Here is a 20,110-nt window from a genome sequence, read left to right as displayed (position 1 = left end):
ACTGTGAAATGAATACTATTTTTTATCCCATCTGATAATTTTAAGTCTTCTCCTACCATAGTATTCCTGACTAATAGTTTAAAAAATTTAAACTACTAGAAAACATGGCAGGCACATCTAACATTAAATAATGTGATTCTTTTGTCAATGGAACATCCATCTCAGGTACCTTTGGAACACCCAAAGAGATTTCGTATAGAGATGACATTTAGTCGTGGTGCAGATATAAGTTCCTTGGAGGTAATATTTATTCGTTTCAAATGCTTGGAAGGTGTTCGTTTCAATATTTCTAATGACTTACATGAATATATTTTTCGCATACATCATGATCACACTATTCTTATGTATCGATGTAGAGTGGAGGCAAAGAATCTTTGCTGCCTGATGATCACACAATGCCGATTATGGAGCCTGAGAGATTGCAGGAAGTTGGATCATATATCACCTTAGACAAATTTGATAAAATGGCTCGCCCATTTGCAATGCCAGCTGAAGATTTTCCTCCAGCTGCTCCTTCTCAACCTTTGCCCGTCCGGTTCTGCAAGGATATCGAATTACAAGCAGGAAAACTGGTAATCTCTAGACCTATTACACTGAACACTACCATCAGTGGACAAAAGCTTTTTTGTATTTTCCTTTGGCCTTTGTTCTGGTTGCTTTGTATTGATGTGGGAAACTGGGTGTGAGTTAGGGTATGAGTAGTAGGGTTGTTACAGGTCTGGAAACTAGAACCAGCTTGGGTCCGTTCGGTTACCAGGGAACCGCTCCCTGGAACGGTTCCTGGCCGGATTACCTGTTTAATTTACATAGCGTATGAGCAGCTGGAATGAATCCTGGGCCAAATTTTGCCTAACCAAACGGGCCCTTAGGCATTTCTTTCAGGACCAGTATTAGCCCCGTAGGTTCACCCACTAGACCTCACACTCTCAAAGTATCTTATATACCTACATACTTGTGTTTTCTTCTAGTTTAAACACCAAACATCAAATTTGGAAAAAGGAATATTTCAGTCTTGAAAATTCAGGAGTAAACCAGTCAGTTTCTAGAGAGAAACCTGGCTAGTTCTGGTTCTTGTGCTATCATCAGTACCTTCATACCATGGCATGTTGTTCTTTAGCCTCATATAAGCCACCAAGGAGTAGGAAGATTATAACAGCCGTGATTTTCCATCTACTACCATTTGGAACAGTCTGATTCTGTGTTGCAGAACCTCCAATTTAGCTTGGGACATCCAGCTATTAGTAATAAGCTTTCTTCTACTTCTGTGAACAATCAATCAGGTAGAAATTATTAGTGCAATACTATTTACTTCTGTCAATCAGCCAATCAACCAATCTTATTAACAGTTAACACCACCCATGAACAATCTATCAAACAGATACTACTGCAAGGCTGTTTTCCTCTTCAAACAGCTGACACAATTCGATTGTCTTGTTTTGACCAAAAATTTGTATTGTTTTTTTTTTATTTCTATCTCACCATTTGACGATTTATACTACATTGATTCTCCATTTTTTTCTTTTTAACTTCTTTCAAAATTTGCAGCAGCATAAGTCAGACATGCTGAGTGGTATTTTGAAAAGGAAGACAAAAAAGCTTCAGGAATAGCATGCAACTGCGCAGCTGAGCTTCAGTTTGGCTGAGTCGTCGAATGGCTTAATGAGAGACACTCAAATGGTTTACCAACAGACGACAAAGTCCTTCAAATGGTTTACCAACGAACGGGAGTTTTACTGAGCACTCTCCACATCGATGGCTAGGTTTGCAGACACCATCGCACAGGAAGAATCACGAGCAGATAGCTTTTTCAGTATTTACAATATTGTATAAATAATAGGCCCATGTGTTCAGGGTGCTACAGGTGGCTTTTTCAGGATCTGTAACTCTTATAAAGTAAAACCCCACTAGCAATTCTCTTGACATGCAAGGTGTCCACCTCAGTAGTCCACTATCATTTGAAATTAAAGTTCACTAGCACACGCAATTATGATATCCACGTCAGCGAGACACATCATTCACTAACATATATTTAGTTGTCCACATCAGTATGGCACGCTACCCATTAACATTAGTTTACAATAGTTAATCTCTTCCTAAGAATTGTATAAATAGTTAAATTTCATTCCAAATCAGTTGCCCGCAGCAACGCTGGGGGGTTCTTCTAGTTTACAGGAACGTTGAATCCAAGGCCATGTGTGGGTGTGTTTGTTTGGGGACTCGTCTCCCCTTACACTCATGTACATTCTTTTTTAATAAAATGATGTGTAATTCTCCTAAGTGTTCGAGAAAAAAAAAATATAACAGTGGTAATTCAAAGGAGCATAAATGGAAACAGTCACCATGCTTTGAATCATTTTAATTTCATCTAACCTCTTTTTTCTGTTTTTCTAAGCTTTTAAAATGTTGAATGACAGAATGCCTACACGACTATGGTTATCCAGTTTTATTCTTCACCGGTTCACTCCTCCGTCCACTCTAGCCAACTCTAGCAGGAGCTAGAGCTGACCCTCCCAAATAGGGCCTAAAACTTCAGAATTTGGTGGCACTTTTTGTTGCATCTTAATTCTGCATTGTAACATGAACCACAAAGGCACATGGAAACTCCATGTTTCCACGAAAGCTCTTCATGAATGGTAACATTGAAGAGAGGAAAGAGTTGTTCACTAGGAGTAAACGCAACATTGTGGCCTAGATTAATTAAGATTACAGAGGCTCACGTGCGCAGCTCTCATGTTCCTAATAGGTTGTACAAATACGACAACACTGGTTTGTCCCTCGGAAAACTACTTTACTAATAGAAATCTAGAACAGATCATCATAGGCGACAACGCAGCTCTCAAGCTCTCAAGTTCCTAATAGAAATCTAGAACAGATCATCATAGGCGACTATTTCTCGCGCCTTGTAAGTCGCTCCAGAAGCTGCTTTGGAGCTCAGCATGGCTGAATTATCAGTCACGTTCTTCACAGTTGCATCGTGCGACGATCGCCCTGCGGATTCAGCAGCCCTTATTGAGTTATGGGGTGCCTCACTGGCCTGTACAACTAAAACCTGTATCGCATGAAAGGAAAAACAATGTTACCCCAAGGTAAACGTGTGTATAGTTTGGAGAATTTGAGATTGAACACCGACTAGTCATAGATATTGAGATGGGAAATGTGACTTGTGAGCAACCATAACGCAAATACTTCAGCCCACCAAGCATAATTATATTTCTGAAGCTTTTGAAGTTATATTACTTAACAAATTTCTACTCCTACATGACACTACCGATGTGCTTGACATGAATTGGGACAATGAACTTAGCAATAATCTTTTCTTCTTCAATGTGGTGTTTCGACCCCAATTCAGGTCTGCTGTCGTGTGTACAATCGAGGAAAAATAATTGCGCTACTACCATATAATCGAACAACGTTGCATCATAATTCAGGAAACCTAGCTTATTTATTAGGGACAAAATAAAGTCATCTATTGCCTTCATTACCTTCTTGGATCCGATGGCGATGCCGCCACTGGGGTCGAGGGACGCGGCAATGGCGGCCACGGCGGCCGCACCGAACCGGAAGGTGACGTACCCGGTGGCCGTTGAGGCGTCGACGCGGGCCCGCGCGATGGGGCCGTACGCCTCCAGCCGTGACTTGAGCTCCAGCACGCCGCAGCCGGGCGGCAGCCCGGCCACCATCACCGAAGATGGCTGGGGAGCAGCAGGCGCCGGAGTCGGAACGGGCTCAGGGTAGTCGTCTGACTCTATCTCCGGCGCGCCTCCGCGGCGGCGCTTCGGCGGCGGGCCTGGGCTCGTGCGCCCGCGCTTGCCCCGGCGGCGCCGTGTCATGGCCGTGTGAGTCAGTACTCAGAGACTGACTCCAACGATACAACCCATACCCAAAATAGGTCATTCACAGTGATTTGGGTACCCAAAATACGCTCCAACGGATAACCCAAATAGACGACGCATTTTGCGTTCAGGGCAAACCGAAACGCAAATAAGCGTCTCGACGCAGAGACGACGCAAATCGGTGCCGCTCGCGGTGGGGACGGAAGCGGCTCGCGCGGCGCCCCCTCCCGGCGCTGCTCTGGGTCTCGGCGGCGCTGCTGCTCCATGGCTGCGCGGGGCAGCAAGCGGAGGAGGACGGCGCGGACGCCCCGGCCGCGGCCGCAGCGACGGCCCCCATGGAGGAGAAGGAGCGCAGGCCCTGTACGCCGCCGTCAAGAGCTTCGTCGGCAAGGGGTGGAACGGCTCCAGGCCCCCATGGAGGAGAAGGAGCGCAGGGCCCTGTACGCCGCCATCGAGAGCTTCGTCGGCAAGGGGTGGAACGGCTCCGGGCTCTCCTACCATTGCCATCGAGAGCATATGTTCATCTTCATCGTGTTCTTCAGATGCATGAGAGAAGCTTTTCTCTTTGTTTGTTTTTTTGGCTTTGCCCGTCCTCGTCGCATGCCCTTTCTCGGTGCTCCCTGCTTGCCTGCTTTGAGCTCCAATCCAAAACCGTCCGCGCGAAGGGGCCGCGCGCCTCGCCGGATCTCGCGCCGGAGCTCGTAGCTCGGTGGCCGGCCGCGGGGAAGACGAAGACGGAGGAGCAAGCGGCACCGGAGCGTCACCGGACGGAGGAAACTGGGTTCGCTGTTGGAGAGGGAAGATTTTGGGTGTGTAACCATTTCCCTGTACATGACCTCAAATCCTGCAAATAGGTCTCGGTCTGCGTTCTATCGTTGGAGACACTCGGTCGCACAGATGAGGCTGCTGGGAGCCTGGGATTCGGGAGTACGAAAGACCCAATTTGCGCATTCGGTAATACCGAACCGATCTTCAGTTCTACAGAAATTCGGTCGGTCGAAAATAGGGATGGATCGGTTCCTTAAAAAACATCGGTACTCACGAAATTCGGTTTCGATACTTTTGTACCGAACTGATCACGTAGATATGTAACAGCAGGTTCAAAAGCTAATTTTGACATGATTTCATAGAGAATAATAGTGCAAAATAAATATACATATAAAAGTCCACAAGACTATAAGAGTGAGTATCACAAATACATAATATAATAGTCTACAATAGTACAATCAATAATATAACAACACTTAAACTCAGAACATTTCAGGTAATTCAGTAAATTTGGTTCCCTGAATTTCGGTTCCTGGGAATTAGGAACCGAATAGGGTACCGAAAAATTCGGTTTCGGTATTTTCAGTTCGGTTCTCGGTATTTTTTACCCAGGGCTAGGAAAGACAGCGGAATTCGGGGCAGGTACAGCTGGATGCGCTGAGATTCGTGCGCAAGACCGGCAAATCAATGGATACAAGAAATACAACTGCAAATTGTAGCTGAAATTTTTGTTCTCATTGTTTCTTCTAATGATATTTTCTGTTATAATATCCCTCCTTTTTACCTTTTTATTTTGCTTTGTTTGGATTTGGAGAATTCAGAGAGTGTTCGCTTGCCTACCTTGAGAATGAATGCAACAATAAACAAATTGGCGGGGACAACACCGTACAAACTGTTTTTTCTTCTTTTTCAATGCCTACTTTTATCTTTCAGGAATGGTCAAGAAACCTCAATGATGCCGTCCGAATCATGCTCATACTTACTAGGATGAACATACAAGTAGTATCTTAACTACAGTTCAATACAGTCGCAAATGAGATTGCTTTCTTCAATGCAACAATAGGGGCTGCTGCTGCAGGGCAAGCAAATGAGCAGTACAAAAGATGAGCTCGAAATGAAGAGCTCCTGCTACTAGCAGCGGCCCCTTTAGTCATTGATGAACTACAGAGGGGCTCTGAAACAAAGGAACCTCTGCAGCCACTCGCGGTCCTCCAGGGTCTGATTGTCAACTATCTTCGACGACGCTTCCTTTTACTCAGAAATGGAAATGCTCTGATTCAGAGGGTATTTTCTTTTTGCCACAGCATTTGCTGCTGCTGAACCTCCCCTATTTCAGGTCAGATTAGGAGAGCCAACATGTGCGGCACTGGTTCTATTTGAATTGGCTCCTAGAAGGCCCTCGAGTTGCTTTCAGTGTTGTCCCTGTGAATCTGCTCCCATCCAAATTTCTGACTGCAGCTTTCACGGGTTTATATGCAAATGTGCTCAGATCAGGAGGGCTGTCTGCAATTCTCGTAGCTGTGCCTGCATATTTGCTCTGATCAGGATAGCAGACAGTGGGTGCCACGGATGTGTATGCAAACGTTCCAAGATCAGCAGGGCCATCAGTAGTGTCTGTAGCTTTACCTGTGGTTTTGCCTTGATCAGAAGCAGCAGTTTTCATAGGCCTATAAGCAAATGTGCTAATATCAGGGGGGCTGGCAGCACTTTCCTTATCATCACTTGTATATCTGCTTTTTGAAGGGGGCCCTAGACCTGTTTTCTTTGCTGTGCGTCTGAATGTGCCTTGTTCTGGAGCTTTGAGAATAGATCTGCAGCAGAAATAACCATGGCATAAAAAATAAATACTTATTCATAACAAGACTTTACTGTCTCCAGTAAGTAAACCAATCATACTTAATAACTTCCTTAGAAGTTTTAAATCTCTGAAAAAAGGTTCTAGAGCTGCATACCTCACAGAAAGTGTGTTCTTCACATCCTTTAAAGGAGCACGAAGGCCACTGGCACGGGGACCAGGGTATCTGAAAGATGATACCAATGCAGCAAACTTATCCATTGATTTTTCTGCAATTCCACTGTATGTATTCACATGGGAAACATTGCATCCAAATCTTCTTTCAGTTCTTATATTTGTATCATCAGGATCATCTGTATCTTGACCTGCAGAAGTTTCTTAGATCAAGACAAATGAATCAATATAGTTTGATACATAAAAAATATATCACAATACAGGAAGAAACTACATGGAAGATCAAGAAGGCACCTAAGACTGTTACAGGATATGATGCACCAAGGTTGCATCTCTAACTTATTGGACTTTATCAACTAGAAGAAAAGATAGATAGTTACCTTCATCAACGACTGGTGGACTATCGTCAGAATGAATCGGTTGTAAAGTTTCCTGCATAAACAGCATATTTAGGACCAGCTATATACTGTGATGAGGTGCTAGTTGTTATATCATGATTCAAAAGAAGAAAAATACATCTTCGAAATTTTGGATGCCAGAAAGCTTTCTTCTCTTCAACATGCCAGATTTCCTCAGTTGATCTCCAGAAAGATTACCAGTACCAACATCATAGTCATCATCTAACTGGTCTTCTTGATCTGTGCAAATTCTCTTATTTACCGTTTTGAAGTATGAACTCCTTGCGGTAATGTCATTATTTTTAGAGGCCACAATGCTTTCAGTATAATGTTGAACTGGTAAAGATGGTCCCATGTTATGGGGAAGTAAAAATGGCTCTGATGTCCAGGGCAAATTTCCTAGAAAAAGAGAATACACACACAAGCTAAGAATCAATGACAAGATTGTTTTGATTTTGTATAACCAAATGATACAGATCATGGTTTGCAGATTGAATCATGAATCAACTATGCAAATCAGAAGTATTACCCACTAAGCAAGGACTTGTAGGTATTGTATTTTCGTTGCCGTAATCAGCCTCGACCTGAATGGCACAAACAAGCTTTGAGGGTGATAGAAATGTGGCTACTACATGAGTTAATGAACAGGACAGCATTGGATATGTCTAGATGATGAAGTGATGGGAAGTACCAAATACCTTTCTGTCTTTAATGCTTGTATCCTTGTAAGGAGGATCACTACCACCATCAAGTGAACTGCACTGAGGTGATTTATTGGCTGAATCATCGAGGGGGTACTCACAGCTGAAACGCTCAGAGCTACACTGAGAGCTAACACTGATTGGGTCATTTTGAGGAGGTTCAGAGCTTAAATGCTCAGAACTACATTGAGAAGCTTGGATGTGATCTGTTGGCAACATAGTATCTTCAACTGAATCAGGGGTACCAGAGCCTTGAGTTTGAGGGCTAGGCAAAGATTCATTCAATATTTGTTGCTTATGTGTTACTTTAGGCGCCCTGAATTTCCGTTTTGCCTCAAGGGATGCTAAGCCTTAGAAAAAGTCAAGGGTAACCCAACAGGAACAGGCAGTTGATTATTGTTTACAAGTCTTCAAATAAAGCAATGAACCAAATCACAAAGTTGGTGTGAATATTATGCCACTAAAAATTTACAGATTATGTCAACAGCCCTGCCTGCTAAAATACCGAGGGAAAATATAAGCTGTTATTAAATAATCTAAGATATGTCTAGGAACACAAAACTTTAATACTGAGCTCAAGGCACTTATATTATTGTGATTTTTTTATATAATATGTTGATAGGAGTTCAGTATTAGTAAGCAAATTTGATTCATGTGACGTATTCATGACTGAAATTGCAATATGTTGAGAGGATACAGAAATAGTTGGTCAATATATTTTTCTGCACAGGCAATTCTAGCTTCTTCCTCCCATTTGAAGGTGCAATAGGCTCTCTGGTTGGACAAACCTTATGAACAGCAGGTGCACTGCACTCTGGTTTGATCTGCAAGAAAGCAATCAAGAAAAAAAGGCTACAAGTAAATATTGGTATTTCACATGTCCTGACAACTAAGTTCATGTCAGTAGTATACAGTAAGAAGTGACACAAAAAGTGTATGTACTGCAACAACCCAAAAAAAAATGAAACTGTGACCATCTATGGTCCATATACACTCCCTAACAAAATACTCTTGCATCTCCATAAACCCTCCTGGTTGGTTCATCCATATTTTCATGTAGTTATGTTGTGCTTTCCTGTGTAAATTTGTTTGTCTTAAAGTGCACACATTTCATATGTAGTGTGCAATGAAATTAGATTTGTGCTTGAAGAGAGAGAGATAATATGATAGAAAGTGGGGGGGAGAGCATAAAGTTCACATAAATGTGGATCAGTCCAAATTCTTTCCGAAAGGAGATAGGATACCTCAAATGGTTCCTTTGTGAGTGGATCAATGTTCCCTAGAGCAATGCCTTTGGCAATATTCTGCGGTAACCATGTAAAAGAATAATTAAGGAAAAGCTCTAATTCATGAGTTTCTTCGAGTTTGAACTTTTTTTGAATTATTAAGAAAAGCTAGCAAGGCAATGCCCCTAGCTTATTTCTAAACTTAACTGCAATGGTCATTAGACAGAGTGGCCTACTAAATTCAGGAAACAGCTTCACAACATCTAGAACAGTGGATAATCTCATATGAAAGAGCTTTAACATCTAAATATAAGCTTGGCAAAGGATATGGGCCCAAAAATTCCAAATCTTCAATGAGGTCATGAGGCACACTTGACAAATGAATAATATCTTCTGTAGCAGGATCATAGACCCTTTGGAACTTAAATGCCCAGATTGCCTTCTTGAAGTCTTCTTCATATTGAGGTGGAACAGAAACAGCACCATACCTCAGGTGCTTGATCACCTGCAGTTATACATGTCGCTGAAACTCCCTTCACCATCTGTTAAGTTCTAACAAGGCACAATGGTAGCATGTGCAACAGACACACAGAAGATAGGGTTTACCTTCTCGTGACACTTTAGCTTTTGGATGAGTGCATGAGCTCGTTTCACGCCCATTCCTGGCAATGAGGGGAGATAGTCACAGCCACTTAAAATACACATCTCGAGTAACATTTGTCTTGTGAATCCATTAAAGTCAAGGTCTCTATTTCGCTCTAGTCGTGTAATCTGAAATTCAACACCTTGCCCAAATTTGTCCATTTTGAAAATAATCTGCACATTAAAGAAAAGGTGTACATTATTAAAGGGCATATAACAAGCTATGAAAGGAAATCTAGCTGAGTATGGGAGGATTATGAAAGATGTAGCGCAGGCCGCAGGGCAAAGGGTTGTAATAGTGTACTTACTCTAGAACAACCAAATGGTATCAAATCTGAATCCTCAGTGATCACAGCATCAACAAGTTTATTAACAGATAAGAATGTCATTTGCGCATCTGCTTCATAAGGTGCAACAATATAATCAACCTTTTCTTTCTTCAGTACCTGCATTGCATATTTTAAGAAGCATTTAAACAAGTCTGTTAGAAATATTTTAACTAGGTGTAACTGTTAGGTGTTAACATTACAAGGAATTTTAACTGTACCTCAATCAGTTCAGAAGCAATTCTAGGTGTAATGTCAACAGCTTTCTGATAGCACTCAAAAGCAGCACGTGAGTTCCCAGAAGCCTCATGTTCCCTGGCACGCTCAAGGTTTTCCTTTCTTGACCTGAAGGATGACATTTTTAGCAGGTAACTTACAAAACATGAGAAAGTGCATCAGGATAGCAAAGCAGAGTTTAAGGCCTAACAGATCCACTTAAGATAGTGTAAGAGTAATGTAAATGTTCATTGGCAGTTGAAACATGTTGGCTCTTTCTGAAACCCAAACTAGAGCATACCTTGACCGCTTCGTCTCTTGATAGCTCTTTATTGGCAGAAGGCCTCCATCAAATACAAGAATTGGTTTGACACCAAAATGCCGCAACATGTTAACCCGATGCATGCAATATTCGATATGCCTGGTTCAATTTCAAGGGGAAAAGCATGACATGTGAGGTTATGGTAAACCCCAAACATGTTAAAAGAATTGGTGCTTAAACTATATGATCCACTATTTCATCTAAGACTTCTTAGATCTCATCGAAGAGTTCTGATATTAAGATATCTATAGGCCACAGCTGTACCATAATATCTGCTAGTTAACAGAGGTAGGGGGCAGCTGTGACGTTAGCGTTTGCAGATACTTCTTCTGTACATAGAACGTTTTGGGCTAACTTTTCCCAGATTGAAACATTGTGTTATTGTAACAAAGCAGCACCAGATGGAAGCCAAGAGCCACACATCCCTCCATCCAACATAAACAAGCTCGAAACCTTGGCACCAAGGCAGACGATAAGTTCAGTAAATTGGTCGACGATATGACCAAATAAAATGCAATACATTTCTATTACACGATGCCTGAGGCAATGCAAACAATAAATCTCCCCTCACAAACGGGCAAAATCTTGAAGAATTGTAAGCAAAACACTCCTTTCTCCACCCGAAAAGTGTTTCGCCAATCCGGACCCGAACAACAGAATCAAACCAAGAAAACCCCTGCCCTCACGAAGCAATCGTTCCCAGGACTGCCACGACGTCAAAGGGCTCAGGTGTGAAATCAATCGGAAAGAACCACGTTTCATCGATTCGCACATCATGTGAACCGCGGCCGGCGGAACGGCTCAAGAAACCCTACAGTATCGGAGCGGGAATTGGTCCAAGAAATGGGGCGGCGGAAGGGGGACCTGGTGGTGGGGATGCCCTTGCAGAGGCGGTCGCCGCAGGATAGAGCGCCCTTGTGGAGCCAGGAGTACGTGTCAACAGCCACCGTCTGGCCCCGCAGCTCCTCCGCGCTAATGGGCGACATGATTGACTTCAACTGCGGCAGCAGCCCCTGGATCCCCATTATCGCCGCCGCCGCTGCCCCCTCCCCTTCGCCTCTCTCTCTCTCTCTCTCTCTCTCTCTCTCTCTCTCTCTCTCCCTCCCTCCCTCCCTCCCTCTCTGATCCCAGTCCGGAGTCCGCTGAGATGGTGGAACCCAGGAATGTGGAGGGATTTTTGTGGGTTTTCTAGGAAGGAGAGGAGAGCGCGGGAAGCAGAAATGCCGAAATGAGAAGGGAGGGGGCATTACATTTTAGTGTAAAGAAAACGCCGCGCCTTTTCGTCTTTTCAGCACGAGAATGCAAGCCACATCGACATTGGGTTCGTGATAAATCCGGATCTTGTTTCCTATCCATTACTAAAATTCTAAGGTTGATGCAATATTTGAAGTTTGTAAATATTCTATAAAATATATTTTATAATATTTTTATTTGATCTTATAGATATTACATTTTTCTATAAAATCAGTCAAAATTAAGATAGTTTAATTTATAGTTGTTCTAGTAATGATTTATTTTAGGACGAAGAGAGTAAAATAATCCCTCCATTTCTAAAAGGACCAATTCTCGTTTTTTAAAAGTCAAACATTTTTAATTTGATTAAAACTATAAAAATGTTAAATGCCAAATAAGTATTATTTAATTAATTATAAAATATATTTTCATAATACACCTATTTAGAGTCATAAATATTATTAATAGTTTTTAAATTTAGTTATTAAAATTTAAAATGTTTGACTCAATATAAACTCAAGATTGCATCTTTTAGAGACAGAGATAGCGAAATACTTAAACAGATGTCGTTATTCCAAAATAATAATAATAAACTTTCTCAACTCAGTGAAAATGGCCAATTACTTGATCAAATTGTTCAAATTGCCAACCTTTTGGCGATCAGTCAACATGAGTCGGTTGTCCTCTCACTACCGTCTTCTTTCAAATAACCAATTATTTGACTAAATTGTTCAGATTACCACCTTTTGGCAATCAGTAAATAGGAACCAACGGTTCTCTCTACCGTGTTCTTTCGAGCTACCCTTTTTACTTAATCGAACCATTACAATGTAGTGGACATCGTTTGAATCCTTTTTGTCTTAGATGCCAAGCTTCCAGCTTTGACAACTTCGTACCATTTAAGAAGCCGGTCTTTACTTTACATCCATTTGATGGAATTCTAAATCACATGCCATCAGTGCTAAAATAATTCTCAAGAAATCCTTCTCACAAACCAGAGAAAAAGTCTATGTATAGTCAACACCATCTTTCTGAGTAAAAACTTTGGCAACAAGCTAGTTTGGCTTGTATATTTCAAGATTGCCTTTTTGAGTCATGATTGGTCTTAAAGACCCATTCATGCTTGATTTGTTTTGAACCTTGAGGCAATTCAACTAATTCGTAGACATTGTTGATGTCATCCATCCATTTAACTCCTCTTTCATGGCATCAAACCACTTTTGAAAATTTTCAAAATACGTCGTTTGCTTAGATGAGATAGAATCATTTTCCATACTCAAGTCATGCTTAAGTGAATAAACCACGTAGTCATCTGAAATTACAGGTCTTCTCTGCCTTTCAGACCGTCGTACTATGTTTTATTGTGGTTTTCACTTTAACTTGCAATACACATTAGTGTTGCTAGGCTGTGATACAACTATGCTAAGAGTATTATAGGATTTAACTTCATCACTATCCACTTTCGTGGATTCTCATTCCCATTGATCTCACCATTCTCAATGAACCGAGCATTTCCTGTCTCAAGAATTCGCAAACTATGGTTAGGATAGCCAATGAAGTAACCATGATGGTCCTTGCATCAAGCTTATTTTCATGCGGGTTGTATAATCTCACTAATGGTCCTTGCGTCAAGCTTCTTTCCATATGGATTGTATAATCTCGCTTCTGCTAGATAACCCCCAATATACATGTGTCTTAAGCTAGGTTTCCTTGGTATCCATAGTTCATAAGGAGTCCTAGAAGTTGCCTCACTAGGAACTCTATTTAGCAAGATACATTACAGTTCTTAATGCATGCATCCACACAAATAAAGGTAAATCATAATAACTTAACATAATGAGTATTTTGTTTTGCTTCTTTCTTAGCTAACTATAGCTTGGTGTATCTTTTTTTTTTCTTCCAAAAAACAGTAGTTTGGATCTGTGAACACAGCCCCACCGTATCTGTTTTCTGCTATCTTGGCCTGACTTCACCACTGATCGTGACACCCAGCAGGATCCAGTTGCTAAGCTAACAGGCAGCTTTTACTTCATGATCTGTCGTTCCCTCTGTTTTGAGTAACAATAGCATCCAAATTTTATGGCAGATTAAATTTGAGAGCACGACCAAGCAGAGACGAAAGAAGAAGGGGCTCTGCAATTTGAGATAAAGGATGCCGTACTACATGAACAATAGACCTTTCATTTTCTGTATGTACAGTAAGAATGCTCAAGTCGTGGCAACTCTTCGTGCATACGACTAACAGACTACGCGCAGCAGGGACGACCACGTCTCTCAGCTCTGAATACACCAACGCAATAATAAAGAATCAAATCATGATGTCAGTTAGCTCGCCTGCTATCTACGTGAGCCGCTGCCGAAAATGAGCATATGAACAAGCATGGTGACGATCCCAGCTGGTATCAAGCTCTCGTATGATGCACGCCGTGCGGAGCCATTCACGTCGAACTGCCCAGTGTTCACGTACTGGTTCTTCCCTGATGATGTGGTGACATTCACCGACATTGAACCTGCCAAGAGATAGTGTCAGTCACAAAGAAATGGGGCCAATAGTGTTAGCCACAAGGAAATGAAGAACTAAGGAACAGCCAGATTGGTTAAGAAGAATCAGGGCTTACAATCGTAGTCCGCCCAGCCCATGCGCATGTTCGCCAAGTCATACACGAATATCTTATCCTTTAAAACAAGATCTGAGACAAGAGGGACCACATAGTTAACACCAAACAGAAAACAGTCAGGCTTCAGAGAGGTGTTACATATATATAGCACCGGTGAGAAAACAATGAGACTCCACAGAGGTATTATGTGCTTGGGCATTTATGCACATAAATAGTATTTGGCTATCAGTGTGACGGTCAAACTTATATCCTAGACCTTAATGCTTGTGCTTGATTTATTTCATAAAATCGTATCATTTAACAGCAGCCTGAAATCTTATAGCTAGATGCGCAATCTAAATTGGTTAACTGTGTCCAGAGTTAGACTGGCTAACCTCCGAGTATAGTTATTTCTTGGCCCTGGTTCCTTTGCCAACCAATGCACCACAATACATTGTTGTCCTGCAACCATGATTGACATGATATTATAGCATTTGACACAGCCTCTCCAAGAAACAATTAACCCAGATATACAACGACTTACAACAGAACCCTGCTGCAAAAGATAGTTCTCTGGCTTCACCGACATCGCAACACCACCCATAAAATAAAGGGTTATGGTTGGAAACGATGAGTCAACACTGCCAAATGGTAAGAACATTTATAAGGAACCCAGGACCTCAAAGGACAACAGCAGTTAATTTGGTTCCAGAAAGAAAGTAAACCTGCTGGAAGTGATAAAACATTGGCTTCCTTTGCTGACTAGAGAACGTACAGATGGAGAGACTGCAGCAGCTATCTGCAGGTATGAATACAGACGGTTACAACACAGAATTAGTAAGAAATGTAGACTCACCATATATGGCCATTATAAGGAAAAGATTGTGTACCATATGAAACTCACCGCACTAACAAATGGATCGTAGGCTCCATCTGCAAGGTATGCCAATGTTGTTCCTGAATCCACGATTGTTCCTTGTGTATTTGATGTTGTAAACAAGGAGGAATCAATGGACAGCTTTTGACCATTGACAGAAATGCTTTCCAGATTCAAGTTGTAATGAGGCCTATATTTCATTTCAAATATTGGCATACGCAGCGGTTAGTATCAGGAATACATGAGCATGAGGCTCCAGAACTACACTAGACCACTAGTTTAAAGTGGTCTCCGATTGTTTATATATTATTTTTATCTTTTTACATTTTTACACTTGAAGGGCGGGCCTGGTACAAGCGGTAGAGTCTTACCGCCTGTGACCGGAAGGTCCTGGGTTCGAGTCGCGGTCTCCTCGCATTGCACAGGCGAGGGTAAGGCTTGCCACTAACACCCTTCCCCAGACCCCGCACAAAGCGGGAGCTCTCTACACTGGGTACACCCTTTATAGAAGAGGCGCGGCTAGTTTGTTGGGCCACTTCCTTGTCGATAATTATACACTTTTGGTTGCAATGAATCGGCGTAGGAACTAGAAAGCACTTGAGCCAGGCTCAGGCATGTAGTTTGGGTCATCTTAATCCAATGATGTCAGAAAAAAAAAATAAAGGTAAGAAAGAGGTATGACCCAGTTACCAATTTGTTGTCAACTGAACTATCTCTTGTGTGGATGATTAGTGGATAGTGAGTTCAAGGCACAGCTTTAAGTACTTATGTTATGTGGGCTTCTGTCCTTGATACTTGATAAGCAAAGTGGCCAAAATGTCAGCCCTGAACACTTCAGAAGGCTCATTTGCATCTGTAGTCACTGCTATTTATGTCATGGGATGAAATCAATCCTAAGACCCTGCAAGTGCAAGTGCTTCTCTTTACTACATATTTTAGTAACTTTACTAACATAATTCTTCTCTTTTTTCATATAAAGTGCAAGTGCTTCAGGAAGGGGAAGAGGAAGGAGGGGAAGAGGAGCAACTTCTGGGAGGCTTGCTACTTTGTTAGGTTTCGATGCTTGATATGTAGCTCACTACTAGTTGCCTAGAGAACTCACTAGTAGCTCCTACTTTTGCTTGACATGTCATTTAGACCTATATATTAGTGTTTGACATGTCATTTGGACCTGTATGTTGGCTTCTATTATGGTACTATGATGACATGTTACATGGATCTGGTTTATATGTACTAGTTGTGTGATATTAAATTGTGTTTATGTGGATTGTCAGCTCAAATGTTGTCGAATTTTTCTAAAAAATTCTGTATAAAAAATGTCAACTTGTTGTATGAAAATAGGGGTAAAAACACAACTAACATAATAAAATAGGGGTAAAAACGCATGGGCAAAGTTGTCCTTTTGTCCAAAAGTTAACACCGTTAAAGGGACTTCACAGACCAGGGGTAAAGTCTTCCTTCGTTTAAAAATCGCAGGGGTAAAATCACAAAGTTAAAAAAACGAGGGCAAAATCACAAATGCGCTTCAAAACAGGGGTAGAAACAGTAGAATGGCTACTGAAACATAAGATAGCATGCAGATTTGTGAAATTTTACGCCCAAAGTAATTTCAGGGGAAGAAACTTACTGTGATGGAACAAGTGGAGTATACACTAATCCTGGCTCCACAATTTCACCAAGCACAAGAATGCCACCACCATTATCTGAACCTTTCAGGCAATGAGAGAACACCTTAGGGGACACCCCAAGAGAGTTCAGTTGTGAAACTACAGACAGTTGATGCTGTCCGAACCCAAAAATTCCATCAACTGCCCTATCTGCCTTTGTCAGGTCTCCTGACTGTGAGTTGCTACATCTGCTTGGAAGAAATTGAAACATTCATGAGCTCATAAATAATATTCTACTGAAAATCTTGGTAGAAAAAAAAATCAGAGTTAGGATAATGAGTCAATAAAATTGCAATCGAGCGACATAGCTAGACTTGAAGCTGACTAATGACTAACAGAACAAGAAAATATTTTCAACTTCAGTGGCAACTTGAGTAAAATAACATCAGGTACTTTCAATTATTTAAAATGATATAGGACTCCAAGGAAACTGTACCCGAAAACAATAGAGGCAGACGAATTGGCGGTCTGCTCATTTCCCATGACAGTTTCGAAAAACATCGTGTCAGACACATAGTACCCTGATGTGCCACTCCCATCACCATAGGTGAAAGTGTACCCACAAGGGCTGCTTGGGGAATCTGAGGTTTGGCAGATTGCTTCCCCTGTTTGGAGGGCAGCTGTACATCTATCATCAGAGCATGTTATTCTGGATGATGTTGATGAAGAGTCAGGGCTGAAGGACTCTAGCTGGATCTGAGGAACAAAAATAGTAACCATTCGATCAGAAGTAGTTCCCTGACTAACAAGTAACAATAGGTGAAAATTTATGCATTTGTTAAAATTCAAAAATAAGAAGCTGGCCTCACATTGAGTCCACTTGATGTTGGGCAGCCAGTGCAAGGACTGCAAGTTACCCACAATATATCACTCCCAGTGTCAATCTGGACGAAAAATTCCTTTGCCGGGTTTCCTAATTTCACCCGGGTAAAATAAAGCCTGCAAACTCAAATTCAAACTTTATTACCAGACAAATAGGTTACTAGACCATGTTAAATAAAAGACAGAAGAAAAATGTATCCCTGTTATATCAAATACCAACAAGCCCAGTTGCAGAATGAAAATTAGAATGAATTGGTGAAATGATAATACTACAGTTCGCTGATCAATCACCAGCACAGCAGTATGTGTTGGGTAACAGATTGAGATGTGTATCCTAACCAAATTGAGGATAGAAAGGAATAGCATGCTTGTGTGACAATCGTGGATCGCAACATTCAATGATGACTTCAATAAGGTGTTATCTACTATTTGAACTAAAGTCAGGAATTTACTATTAGGGGAGTGGTCTAAACATATGCACACCACAAACATTGCCAAAAATACATGCAAGAAAATAAATTTACTACTCCTAAATCTTGTAGATGGAAACCACCGAGCGCTAGCCGTCTATGTCACTATGATTAATGGCTACCTATACACTGCAAACAACCCTGTTTCTACAGCTTGCTCGATTTTGCTCCACAAACTTCTTCCTACTCTGAAACTCTGAAATTGATCGTTCAAGAAACAGGATAGAAACGTAACAGAAGGGAGAAATCCTAAGTTGCCGTCTTAGGAAATCTATTTGTTTCCCGACGAAGGATTTGACCCTAGGCAAAAGCAAAGGAGGGAAAATGAACTAAAGTAAGGATTGCCTTGAACGGACTCTAGACTCTGGAACCGATTCTACAAAGCTAGAAAGTCATCACAACGCAATGAGTCCTCTCCGTACAGGATTTCACTAACAAGTGAATCAATTAGGATGAGGCTACTCAGTAAGAACCGGAATGACACGAGTAGAGCAATGAGGCACCACGCAAGATCTCATTTTTAACATAGCTGCATGATTGGAATGAAACGAACGAATCTACGGACTGAAGCGAAACTTAACTAAACTCGCAAAAAAAACATCCACAAACAACAAGAAGAAAGAAAAAAAATAACTCAACGAATTTGGTAGAATGCACGCGAAATCCACCAGAAAAAAGCCACCGAGTTAACAGCATAAACAATCGAATCAGCATCGGCCATTCATCAACTGGGAAAAGGAATGGACACAAGCAGCCTAGCCGACGAACTGCATGTTGGCTCACCGCCCGAACCAACAAAAAAAAACGAAAGAGGCTCGAATTTCCCACGCTTCCACGAATCGCAAACAGCCGACCCAATCCCAACCGAACCTAAACCACCACCAGACAATAGAGAGGAAAAGCGGAGGCAGCAGCTCACCCACCCGACCATGTACGGGTTGGCGGAGCCCTCGACGGGGAAGTCCACCACGCCGGCTACGGCCCCGAGCAGCCCCCTCCTCGAAACACGGTGCCGCGCGGCGTCCCGCCGCCTGAGTTCCTCCAGGGCCACCCCCTTGCGCGGCACCGCGCGCTCCAGCCGCAGCGCCGCCGGTAACGGCGCTGCCGACTCCGCCGCGATCGCGGCCGCAGCCGCCACGAGAAGAAGCGCCGCCACCGCCACCGCCACCTCCGGCGGCCTCATCGGGGGAGCCAGCCGCAGCGGGCGCCGGGCAGGAGGGGGGGCCGGTCCCCGACACCAGCCAGACGCGGGGAGCAGGAGCGAGCGCGTCTTGGCGCGGCGGCTGCTCGTGTGGCCGTAGCAAAAATTTGGGGCGGCTCCTTTTCGCGGCGAGCCCCTCGGAAGAGACGCTAATTCTACGGCGCAGAGTATATAACACCTCCCCGAGGCCCGAATTTGTAAAGGAGTTGGGAGTTGAGAGGGGTAAGTGTGAAAGGGAGGGGAAAGGATTACGCGTGGGCTGCTGTGTACGCGCCCGGCGCCTCTCTCCCTCCATTCGGCTTCGTTCCGCCACTTTATAGTTGTGGACTCCTTTTCTTCGTCTTTGGCATGGCCGCTCCCTGTTCTGGTCGCCTTTCTTTGCTGCCTTTGACCAAAGTGATGGGTTTGGTTTTGTTCTCAATAATACTCCGATTTATTCAAAAGAGGGCTGCTAAATGATGAAATCATGGATTGGAAAATCGATCCATCTTTTTAAGATCGAATTATTTATTTGGATATATGATAGGAATGTATATTGTATATACAATAATATGCATCGTATCAAAGTTCAATATCTTTGCTAAATAGTAAACTTGCATATTTACTGGAAACTTTTGCAATCCTGTCATTGACACATCGATCCACTCTCCAATATAAAAAGAACATGGAGCCACCTATGTCCAGGGCGGTGGCATTGAAAGGGTTTCGGATAATATCAATGTCAGTGAGGATTCTTTTTATAAAGAGTTAACCTAGGTGTCCATCGTTATCCCAACAGAAATAAAAGAATTATAAACATGAACAGCCTTTGTTTATTGTCATTTGGAATCTACTTATGAAGC

The 20,110-nt window shown here is 42.3% G+C and overlaps 4 protein-coding genes across 10 annotated transcripts in view; 1 reads left to right on the top strand and 3 right to left on the bottom strand.

The window, feature by feature from the left end:
• LOC136456656 (inositol hexakisphosphate and diphosphoinositol-pentakisphosphate kinase VIP1-like) overlaps positions 1–1,941 on the top strand; it is a 35,291-nt gene extending 33,350 nt beyond the window's left edge. For 3 of the 4 annotated variants that reach the window (XM_066456582.1, XM_066456580.1, XM_066456583.1), the window contains 3 exons: positions 166–240; positions 357–572; positions 1,546–1,941. In XM_066456582.1, the coding sequence (XP_066312679.1) occupies positions 166–240; positions 357–572; positions 1,546–1,608 (354 nt within the window). In that variant the 3' untranslated portion in view covers positions 1,609–1,941. The remainder of the gene's footprint in view (positions 1–165; positions 241–356; positions 573–1,545) is intronic. The other variant, XM_066456581.1, reaches the window with a different exon arrangement.
• Positions 1,942–2,614: 673 nt separating this feature from the next.
• LOC136456660 (uncharacterized protein At1g27050-like) lies at positions 2,615–4,817 on the bottom strand. The gene is made up of 2 exons (XM_066456590.1): positions 3,483–4,817; positions 2,615–3,049 (listed from the first exon to the last, which is right to left on the bottom strand). The coding sequence occupies exons 1-2, from the start codon at positions 3,828–3,830 to the stop codon at positions 2,864–2,866; spliced, it is 534 nt and encodes a 177-aa protein (XP_066312687.1). The 5' UTR covers positions 3,831–4,817; the 3' UTR covers positions 2,615–2,863.
• A 729-nt stretch (positions 4,818–5,546) lies between these two features.
• Positions 5,547–11,430, bottom strand: LOC136456657 (exonuclease 1-like). 3 transcript variants are annotated; one of them, XM_066456586.1, is made up of 15 exons: positions 11,266–11,430; positions 10,381–10,500; positions 10,085–10,208; positions 9,846–9,983; positions 9,502–9,711; positions 9,226–9,400; positions 8,914–8,987; positions 8,367–8,493; positions 7,667–8,019; positions 7,498–7,552; positions 7,087–7,367; positions 6,951–7,002; positions 6,554–6,773; positions 6,228–6,412; positions 5,547–6,125 (listed from the first exon to the last, which is right to left on the bottom strand). In XM_066456586.1, the coding sequence occupies exons 1-15, from the start codon at positions 11,424–11,426 to the stop codon at positions 5,974–5,976; spliced, it is 2,427 nt and encodes an 808-aa protein (XP_066312683.1). In that variant the 5' UTR covers positions 11,427–11,430; the 3' UTR covers positions 5,547–5,973. The 3 variants fall into 3 exon arrangements, with proteins under 3 accessions (XP_066312683.1, XP_066312681.1, XP_066312682.1); XM_066456584.1 differs by having other exon boundaries at positions 5,547–6,412; XM_066456585.1 differs by having other exon boundaries at positions 5,547–6,412; positions 6,554–6,761.
• A 2,365-nt stretch (positions 11,431–13,795) lies between these two features.
• Positions 13,796–19,543, bottom strand: LOC136456658 (aspartic proteinase 36-like). 2 transcript variants are annotated; one of them, XM_066456587.1, is made up of 10 exons: positions 18,991–19,543; positions 17,585–17,714; positions 17,212–17,471; positions 16,736–16,963; positions 15,136–15,298; positions 14,957–15,030; positions 14,776–14,872; positions 14,627–14,693; positions 14,253–14,324; positions 13,796–14,144 (listed from the first exon to the last, which is right to left on the bottom strand). In XM_066456587.1, the coding sequence occupies exons 1-10, from the start codon at positions 19,248–19,250 to the stop codon at positions 13,972–13,974; spliced, it is 1,524 nt and encodes a 507-aa protein (XP_066312684.1). In that variant the 5' UTR covers positions 19,251–19,543; the 3' UTR covers positions 13,796–13,971. The 2 variants fall into 2 exon arrangements, with proteins under 2 accessions (XP_066312684.1, XP_066312685.1); XM_066456588.1 differs by having other exon boundaries at positions 14,779–14,872.
• Between the last annotated feature and the right edge of the window lie 567 nt (positions 19,544–20,110).

Source organism: Miscanthus floridulus, chromosome 6 (assembly GCF_019320115.1).
Source record: "Miscanthus floridulus cultivar M001 chromosome 6, ASM1932011v1, whole genome shotgun sequence".
NCBI classification, from domain to species: Eukaryota; Viridiplantae; Streptophyta; class Magnoliopsida; order Poales; family Poaceae; genus Miscanthus; species Miscanthus floridulus.
Note: the sequence above shows the minus strand (reverse complement) of the source record. Positions and strands in the feature narration are given on the sequence as shown.

Bases quoted from the DNA above. Each gene is read 5' to 3' on its own strand.
- LOC136456657 (XM_066456584.1), bottom strand. From the start codon at position 11,426: ATGGGGATCCAGGGGCTGCTGCCGCAGTTGAAGTCAATCATGTCGCCC. The intron at 9,712-9,845 runs GTAAGTACACTA...TTTAATGTGCAG, and splicing joins TACCATTTGGTTGTTCTAGA to ATTATTTTCAAAATGGACAA. The intron at 8,020-8,366 runs GTATCCTCTCAA...ACTTTTTCTAAG, and splicing joins TATATTGACCAACTATTTCT to GCTTAGCATCCCTTGAGGCA.
- LOC136456660 (XM_066456590.1), bottom strand. From the start codon at position 3,830: ATGACACGGCGCCGCCGGGGCAAGCGCGGGCGCACGAGCCCAGGCCCG. The intron at 3,050-3,482 runs GTAATGAAGGCA...CATGCGATACAG, and splicing joins TCGCCATCGGATCCAAGAAG to GTTTTAGTTGTACAGGCCAG.
- LOC136456658 (XM_066456587.1), bottom strand. From the start codon at position 19,250: ATGAGGCCGCCGGAGGTGGCGGTGGCGGTGGCGGCGCTTCTTCTCGTG. The intron at 15,299-16,735 runs GTAAGTTTCTTC...AATGAAATATAG, and splicing joins ACTCCACTTGTTCCATCACA to GCCTCATTACAACTTGAATC. The intron at 14,873-14,956 runs GTTTACTTTCTT...ACCATTTGGCAG, and splicing joins TGTTTTATCACTTCCAGCAG to TGTTGACTCATCGTTTCCAA.